This window comes from Brassica oleracea, chromosome C9 (assembly GCF_000695525.1).
Source record: "Brassica oleracea var. oleracea cultivar TO1000 chromosome C9, BOL, whole genome shotgun sequence".
Lineage (NCBI taxonomy): Eukaryota > Viridiplantae > Streptophyta > Magnoliopsida > Brassicales > Brassicaceae > Brassica > Brassica oleracea.
Genome location: NC_027756.1, coordinates 14,653,346 through 14,663,215, shown reverse-complemented (window position 1 = coordinate 14,663,215; position 9,870 = coordinate 14,653,346). Strand labels below are relative to the sequence as shown.

General features: G+C 40.8%; 1 protein-coding gene across 1 annotated transcript; it reads right to left on the bottom strand.

The window, feature by feature from the left end:
• Positions 1-677: 677 nt before the first annotated feature.
• Positions 678-2,560, bottom strand: LOC106314401. Its single transcript, XM_013752274.1, has 3 exons — positions 1,737-2,560; positions 1,591-1,666; positions 678-1,484 (listed from the first exon to the last, which is right to left on the bottom strand). Exons 1-3 carry the CDS (start codon positions 2,558-2,560, stop codon positions 678-680), a joined length of 1,707 nt encoding a protein of 568 aa, XP_013607728.1.
• Positions 2,561-9,870: the final 7,310 nt, after the last annotated feature.

Sequence of the window (9,870 nt, the reverse complement as noted above, 5' to 3'; positions counted from 1 at the left end):
TTCATACATGAAAGAAACATAGTTTAGAAAAAAATATTTTAACCATCATCACGTACGAATCCAAAAGAAACAACAAAAGTATCACAACACATCCTAAGAACCGAACCAACAAAACCTGCACCAACAGATCCTAAAAACTTAAAGCAAAGAAAAAAAACAGATCCACCACCAAAGCTTTTAACTCCATCAAAGCTTAACTCCATCAAAGCTTATACCTGATAGCAGAGAAAACAATAAACAACAATCACTATGCAATGATATATAACAAAACGAGTCAAAGGGGTACCTGTGATTCTTGGTTTGGCCCTTCTCCTTGTGACAATGTGTTTTTTTTTTTTGGCTTTCTATAAACTGAGGCACCAATATTTGGACATTTAAAAGCATTATGACCTGTTATCCCACAATGTCCACACGTCATTGTCCTTCCTTCCCTGCTAGCTTTAAGTTTCTTAGGAGATTCTTCACCGCATTGAACCTTTCGTTTCTTTTTTGGAGACTCATTTTTTCCTTTAATCCTCTTTTGCCTCTTCTTGCGACCTTTAGATTCTGGCCTCGTTGGTGGTTGTATCCGAGTTTCATCGGTTTTTCTCCAAAATCGCATGCCAGTAACAGGAGAGATAGAGTTCTCATATGTGGCACGCCATTTAGAGGTCAGGTACCAATCTGAAACATAATCATCAGATTTCCACTTCATATGCATGAAGCATGATCACTCGTAGAGCATGGCGACATGGAATGCCGGTCATATCCCACTTCCGACATGAACATGTCCTTCTTGTCATATGGCCACTATGGCCAAGATTATTCTCACGCACATCAAACTGCCCATTAGCTCCAGCAACTGCTCGACCATTATTTTTGTGTTTTGACTCTTCCTCAATGGTTTTTGCCACTTTCTTACTGTATTTCCCCTTGTGTTTCTTCATTTTTTCCTTCCGAAAATCAGTGCGTACCATAGCTAGACGCCTTATTGTCTCAAGCATCTCCACTAAAGGCATCTCTCTTGCTGTGTTGATTGTGTTGTTATATGTCTCCGAGAAATTGTTGTGAACAACTTCATAACATGCTGTACCCGTGAAGTAAGCACGGCTGCAAGTCTGAGGATTTTTTTCCATTAATGTTTCATAAACACCAAGAACATACTGCCTCATTTCTTCAATTCCTTCATCATACTCAGCAACCGTGTATGCCTTTGCAATTTTCCAAAAGATCTTCCTCATTATTGCCCTGCCCGGATGCACTCTTGTAAGGTTGCCATATATATGGCGAGCACACATACGATGTTCTATCTTAGGAAGCTCTTGATCCACAACAATAAGCAAACCTTTCTGCCTATCCGGTATTAGCGTGAATCCTTCTCCATCACCAATACCAAGGTCAGCTTTGAGTTTTGCAATGAACCATACCCAATTGTCTGTGTTTTCCACTTGTACAACTGCCCCAAGCAACTGGATAGAGCTGATTGTTTGCATCTCTTCCAACGGCTGCCAAGAGTTGACCTTTTACATTGTTCTTTAAAAAACAACCATCGATCTCAATAATGGGACGGCAGTAGGCACGCCATGTGTCACAGAGTGCTTTAAAACAGACATAGAAACGATCGAATAAATCAACTCCTTCAACTCCAGCCACTGTCCCAAGCTCAATAGTCGACTCTGGATTAGTTCTAAAACATGTAATAGAAAGTTAAGAGTTCAGTTTTATTTTATAAAAGCGCACAAAACTGTTCTACTTACCTCAACAGCTCTGTTTCGTAGTCTCTGAACCTTGCAAATTGCTCATCGTCTTCATCTTGAATCATCTTTAAAGCCTTCCCCTTTGCTTTTCTACACTGGTTATGTGTCACAACCAAGTCATATCGGTCCTCAAGAGTTTGTTGCATTGCTTGTGGCATCAAATCAGGATTTCTTCTAAAGTCATTCAAGAACAATTTTGCAATTACACCGTCCTTCACCACTTTGGTAAACCCGTCCTTGTCACAGGAATGCTCATCATTGCAGAACTTAGCCATGAACAATTTTATTGGTTTCTCATACGAACAATATATCCTAAAAGGACAACCTTCACCAATTGTACACCTCACTTCGGATTTTTCGGATCCCCATCTAGTGAACTTCACATTCCGTCTTGTTTTAAGCACATAATCGACAATGGCTTCTTTGAACTCAGTGATGGCATCAAACGTCTGCTCCAGCCTGATCTCTCCACTGAAATTTATGTATTTATCATAATGTTTCCGACCATTTGCTCCATCCTCTTCATCACAATCCGAGTTGGGCGGTGTATCCTCATCATTGCATTCTTCTTCCTCATCAACAAACCCTGCTATATTTTCTTCAATACGAGCTTCCTCCTCACACATCTTATCTCTGTTACCACCAACTGTCGCATGAGAAGCATCTCCCACGGTCTCATTAGCATGAGAAGCATCATCATTAACATCATCTTCCTCGAGAAATACATCAACCATTTTCGTCCGTACAGCTGCTTCACACATCCTCTGAAAATTTTGGTCACCATTAAATATGATCTTTAGCTCTTCAAGACTCTCATACGGCATCTTATACCATATCCTATGGTTATATAGTGACACGCCCAATACATTCACCAAGTGGGTAAAGATCTCACGTGGATCACAATCAATAGTCTGTACATTGTAAAGTCACCAAATATCGTATGTGTATGCGAACAATGTATAAAACAGTATCTTCGTTTTATTTCTTTCTTAGCTTATTAAATCAACATACATTATAGATCTCTATATATATGTAATAGAAACCTTAGCTTAATCCTATTACACATTGTATTAGGAAACTTTCCTTATATCCTAATCCTTATGTTATTCTACTTATCTTAATGAATAACTTGTTTCCTAAATAATCTTCATTGAAGCTTATCCAACATTCTCCCTTCTAAGCTTCAAGTTATCTTTACTTAGATCTTCAACTTGTATCAGCTCTCTCATCTCCATAAACTTGATTCTTGCTAGAGCCTTGGTTAGAATGTCCGCTTTCTGTTTTGCTCCTGGTATATGCTCCACATTGATCTCGTCTCGCTCCACTCGCTCTCGAATGAAATGAAAACGCTTGTGGATATGTTTGCTTCTTCGGTGAAAAACAGGATTCTTAGCCAATGCGATAGCTGAATTATTGTCGACACGGATTAGCGTCTTCTCCATCTCTTTTCCTGTGATTTGGCTCATCAAATCTTGGAGCCAGATAGCCTGCTTTGCGGCTTCAGTCGCGGCCATGAATTCTGCTTCGCAGGAGGACAGAGCCACCGTGTCTTGCTTCTGTGAGCACCAGGTTACTGGCGTTTCTCCAAGACAAAATAGGTGTCCCGTTGTGCTTCTCCCATCATCAGGGTCTGTGTTATGACTACTGTCACTAAAGCCCACAAGTCTCTTAGTACCTCCTTTCTTGTATGACAAACCATAGCCCACAGTTCCTTTTAGATACCTTATCACCCGTTTCAGTGCATTGCCGTGAGATGTCCTCGGTGAGTGCATGTACCTACTTAGGATACCAACCGCAAATGCCATGTCAGGTCTTGTGTGCATGAGATATCTGAGACAGCCAATTCTTCTTCGATAGAGAGTTGAATCTATCTCGGGTTCGTCTTGTCCTTTGGAGAGTTGCAGACCAAACTCCATTGGTATACATGTTGGATTGCAGTCATCCATTGCAGCTTCTTTCAGTATTTTCTGTGCATAAGCTTCTTGAGTGATCGTGATGCAATCTGGACTGTGCTTTACTTCCAATCCAAGGTAATAAGTCAACAACCCTAAGTCCGACATCTCAAAGTTCTTTGACATATTCTTCTTGAAGTCTGCGATTTTAGTCTTAGAGTTGCTGGTGACGAACAGGTCGTCAACATATATAGCAACAATGAGTAGCTTTCCTTCATCATCTTTACAATAAACAGAGCTTTCTTTTGAACACTTCTTGAAACCTAACCGCTTGAGAATCTGGTCAAGCTTTGTGTTCCAAGCTCGTGGAGCTTGTCTTAATCCATATAAAGCTTTAGAGAGTTTGAAAACCTTATGTTCTTCTCCCTTCTTTTCAAACCCTTCAGGCTGCGAGATATAAACCTCTTCATTCAACTCACCATGTAGGAAAGCGGTCTTGACGTCTAGATGATGAATCTCCCATTTGTTTGCTGCAGCTAAGCCAATTAGTAAACTTATAGTTTCTAGTCGAGCCACTGGAGCAAAAACTTCGTCGAAATCAATTCCATGTTCTTGTACATAACCTTTAGCTACAAGTCGAGCTTTGAACTTATTGATTGATCCGTCTACGTTTCTTTTAACTTTGAAGACCCACTTAAGACCAATGATCTTGACTCCTGGCGGCAACTCTACGAGCTCCCATGTGTTGTTTTTGTTGATGGAGTCAATCTCATCTTCACATGCATTCGTCCATATCTTGTTTCCCTTTGCTTCATAGAAATTTCTTGGTTCGTCGTTGATCGAGAGAAGTAACAACTCACATTCTACTTCAGCAAGTAATAAATAATCATCAAGATAACCTGATTTGTTTCTTTGACGAGTTGAGTGTCTTGTTTCTTGAGTTGTTGCTTCTTCATTGACTTCTTCGACATGTGTTGTTTCTGGTTCTTCTTCTTGATGCTCTGTCTCTGCGGTAACGTTTTCTACTTGACGCTTACCAGCTATAAACGGACCATTACCTTCATCAAGAGTAGTTCCCCAAATCATACTGGACATACCAGAGTTTGTGTTGGCTTCTTTATCGAATCCCTTCCAATTCCAACAAGTTCTTTCATCAAAAATAACATCTCGACTGACCACAATTGCCTTTGAAGTAGGATTATAGAGTCAATATGCCTTTGAGCCAGGCTCAATTCCCAGATTAACAAGAGCTTGTGATCGATCGTCTAGTTTCTTCAGACGATGAGAGTCAATTTTTGCGTGTGCAACACACCCAAAGACTCTGATATGAGCAATACTCGGCTTTCTTCCTCTCAAGCTTTCGTATGGGGTGCTATTTTTAAGTACTCGTATGGGTACTCGGTTTATAACATAAGTGGCATGTCGAACCGCTTCTCCCCACATGTAGTTTGGAACTTTGGTTGCTTTTAACATACTCCGAGTCATCTCCATGAGGGTTCGGTTTCTTCTTTCTACTACGCCATTCTGTTTCGGGGTGTACGGCGCCGTTAGATGACGCTTGATCCCACTTTTGTTACAAAACTCCTGAAACTACCTTGATGTAAACTCCCCTCCTCTGTCTGTATGGAGTGTTCCTACTGTTTTGTTTACTTCTTTCTCAACGAGGCTATTGAGATCTTTGAACTTGTCGAAAGCTTCGCTCTTTTTCTTCAACAAAATAGTCCACATATATCTCGTACAATCATCAATTATAATGAATATGTAACGGTTGTGTGCTGGTGTGGCTGGTGAGATTGGACCACAAAGGTCTGCGTGCAGAAGTTCTAGTTCATTAGCTGACCTGTAGGATGTTGCATTAGGAAAGCTGTGCCTAGTTTGTTTACCAACCAAACACGAGTCACACAACTGATTCTCTTCTTTGATTTCAGGTAGGCCGTGAACCATGTTCTGTGCTGCCATAGTTTGTATTGTTTTGAAGCTAATGTGACCAAGACGCGCATGCCATCTCCACGGTTCTTCTTTTATCTTCGAGAGAAGACAGCTAGGTTTACCGACTTTAAGTGGAACTTTATAAAGTCGATTAGGAGTTCTTAGAACCTTGGTGAGAAGTCTTCCGTTTGAATCTCTCAAAGTTAGGTAATCATCCTTCATCCTAACGTCGCAGCCTTGCTCTGTTGCCTGTCCCAAGCTGAGAATGTTACTTCTCAAATCAGGAATATAGTAGATATCAGTGAGAAGTCTTTGCTCCCCTGTTTTAGCTTCAAACAATATCGATCCTTTTCCATCAATATCCACACATGAGCCGTCTCCGAACTTCACTTTTCCTTTAATATTTTGATTCAACTCGGAGAAATAACCCTTATCACCCGTCATATGATTACTTGCGCCATTATCCAAGTACCATATTCCTTCTTCTTTCTTGCTTGTCTCGAGTGTTCTAGGTATGACTTTCTCCTCGTTCTGAAACACAACCTCATGCATATAGAGTGCAGCATCTGCAACTTGTGTTTCAGTTTTGTTGAGCTCTTGATTCTCTTCTTTCTTCTCAGGGCAAACAGACTTGAAGTGACCCTTTTTCTTGCATTTGAAGAAAGTGATATGAGAGTAGTCTCTCTTCTCTTTGTTCCACTCTCCAGAATTGCCTCTACCGTGTCCACTTCCCCTGTTGCCTCTACCACGTCCTCGATAATTACCTCTTCCTCGTGCTCTCGAATTCTGATCATTCGATCCTTCTGAACTTGAGAAAAGCAGATTGTTTTGTTGATCGTTTGTTGTATCTTCTTTGATAGGTTCTTCATATGCTTTAATTCTCCCAACAACATCCTCATACTTGATTGTATTTAAATCTAGCATCTGCTCGAGAGAGGCCACCAACATGATGTACTTTGATCTAGGAAGACTATTTAAAAATTTCTTTACAAGTTTAGGTTCTTCAATACTCTGTCCTAACGAGGTCGATTTCGATGCAAGTTCAGATAACTTGCCTGAGAAGGTATCTATTGTTTCCGAATCAGACATCTTTAGACGTTCAAAATCGTTCATCAAGGTCTGCAGCCGAGCTTCTCTTACACGATCTGCGCCAAGGTTTATTGATTTCAAAGCTTCCCACATCTCTTTAGGAGAGCTCTGTTCACCGACTTGCAATATCAAATTCTCTGGAACGGATTGAAAGAGAAGTACCGTGGCAAAATCATTCTTCTCTTCTTTATCTGTTCCTGGTTTGATCGCTTCCCATACCTTATGGACGCGTAGAAGAACTTTCATTCTCATTGCCCAAACCGTGTAATTGGTTGAAGTTAGCTTTGGACAGACAACAGTCCCGGGAATCCCATCTCTTCGTCCCAGCGTATTCGTGTCTATCAACGCTTTCTCTTCAGCCATTGATTCTTTGAGTCGCAATCACACAAATTAACCTCAAGCTCTGATACCAAATAAAGTCACCAAAGATCGTATGTGTATGCGAACAATGTATAAAACAGTATCTTCGTTTTATTTATTTCTTAGCTTATGAGATCAACATACATTATAGATCTCTATATATATGTAATAGAAACCTTAGCTTAATCCTATTACACATTGTATTAAGAAACTTTCATTATATCCTAATCCTTATGTTATTCTACTTATCTTAATGAATAACTTGTTTCCTAAGTAATCTTCATTGAAGCTTATCCAACACATTGTTGGTCCTAAATTATTAAGACCAATTGGCTAAAATAATAAAGGTAAGAGTGAAGAGAAATGGGAAACATCCCACATCGCCTATGAGGAACAAAACAGAGAAGTATAAATAAGACTTAAGCACATGAGTGTGTAAACGGCTTCAGAAGAGAGGATGGCTCCCCACGCGCGCACCGCCGTCTGGCCAGCTAGGCTCGGCGTGGGCGTGGGCTTGGGTCTTGGGTCTTGGTGGAGGGCCTCCGGCCCAATAAGAATATTCTTTTTGGACCAAGTTAAGCTCAACGTTTTGCCATTTAATTCGGAAAAAAAAACATGCATTTTTATTTAAAACGACAAGTACTTTGTTTAGAAAATAAAAACGTCATGCATTTTATCCTCTCGAAAGTTTTAAACGAGATAGAGAGAGTCTTTAGGAAGAAGTTTCAGAACTCAACTTCCCTCGATCTCCGCGAGATTCTCGCCCACGTGCAGCAGCTGTTGCGGGAAGTGGGTCTTCTCCGTTTCTTTAAATATCGTCTCTCCTCTTCCTTCATTGTTTAATTTTTTTTTCGCATCGAAACCAACAGAAAAAATCCCTTAGCGTAAGTCGTAAATACGAGAGTGTTTCGTAGAGTTAATATTTCGATAGGGCGATAACGATTGAGCCGTGATTCGTCTGCCATGGTTTTATCCTGGAACTCTATATTCGTACAGTCCCGTCTCACTAACGGAGCGAATATTTTGAGTTAAGGAAAGAAATCATATCTCGACTCCATGTCTCTTTGCGAATACGATTTCTTATCGTTCTTGTATTCGTCTTTTACATTCGTCTATTTCCTTAACATCGCTTTTATTTTATCGTTTATGTTAGTCCGGTTTTCCGGCGTCTACATACATTTCCTCCGTCGTAAGCAAGGTCGGGACTTGAATTTTTCAACTTCCCCTTGTAGTGACAATTGAATATTACACCACTAGAGCTGAAACAAGGAATAAGAAGAGTGAGAAGGCTAAGGAGTTGGAAGAATGAAGATTGAAGTGGAGAATGAAGATTGAAGTGAAAGCCTCTCTTTACAAGCTAGGGTTTGCAGTTACAATATTATTCTACTCATATTGTATAAAGAGTCAAGTACTTCTCTATTTTTGAATTATGCTTTGTATGTTGTAAGTTCTGAAGACGCTATGAGTCTAGAACACTCGATCGCTATGAGATCACTGATGCAGTCTTAAGCTCGCCATGAGAGCTTAGATTGTTTTCATACTACAAAGCTGAGAGATATTGTATTGCTTTACGATTCGAATATAAGAGTTTACAGAGTTACATTGATCAAGGATCTATCATTGGTGCGGTGAAAAGTTTGAACACGACGAGTGCGATGGCGACGAGCGGTTCTCCGGTTCAATCGGTGTATGAAGAAGATCTGGAGGTGGTGGATTCGAAGACGAGAGGTCACGTTGAGTTTCTCATGGGAGCGTTCGAGCGATTGAATAAGGAACATGCGGTGACGAATTCTTCCGTGGCGACGATGGAAGGGAAGCTGACGTCGATTGAGTCGGTGATGTCTAATTTGGCTTCGTCGGTTCAAGCGATGATGAAATCGGTGGGAAAGATGCCGGTTCAGGACGAAGATCAACTTTTCGGTTCTTCGAAGCCAAATTCTCAGGTACATCGACCTCTTTTGGAACAATCGCATAGTGTTTTGCTAGGGCTTCGACAGGATTATTTGAATCTGGGAAATCGCGAGAGTATGTTGAAGAAGGTGGAGATGCCTTTCTGTGATGGATCGAAGGTATCAGAATGGATTGTTGATATTGAGTATTTTTGTACGCTGGGGAGGTATAGCGATGAAGCTTCGAGGTGGTTTTCAGAAGTGGAGAGATTTTCTTAACAGAATGATGGTTCGTTTTTCCGAATCCATTGACAATGAACCAGCTACTCGTTTGTTTACGATCAAGGAAAAGGGGACAGTGGCTGAGTACGTTTCAGAGTTTGAGGAACTATCTGCTCAAGTTCCTGGGGTTGAAGATCGTCATTTATAACAAATCTTCTATAATGGCTTGTCTGTGGAGATGAAAGAGGTGATTAGAATGAAGGATCCTCAGGGCTTACCTAACTTCATTGTAGCGGTCTTACGTATGGAGTCGAGTGCGTTCTGTAAAGTTGTTAGTGATTCTCGGGGAGTGGATGATCGCTCTAATGCTCTAGGAGACAAAATGGTGGGAAGAATTTTGGAGCAGGTACCTATGTTAAGAGTAATGAGCGGATGCGAAGTGAAGCGGGAGTGTTGAAAGAGAACTTTCCTCTACAGCGTGCGTTGCAGAGAGCTCGACAACGTTATACTGATGCGGAACTGAATGCATTGCGGAGAGATAAACTTTGCTTTACTTGTAAGGCTCCGTGGTCTCGGACTCATGATTGTCCTAACAAGGAGGTACGTATTCTGACGGTGATCAATGGATGTGAGATGGAGGTGTTGGAACAGCCGGATTATGAATTGGAGGATATCATATTGGGGGGAGAACAACAGTTGATGACACTGTCTTTCAACTCTTTTGTGGGGATTGATTCACCTCGAACAACAAAA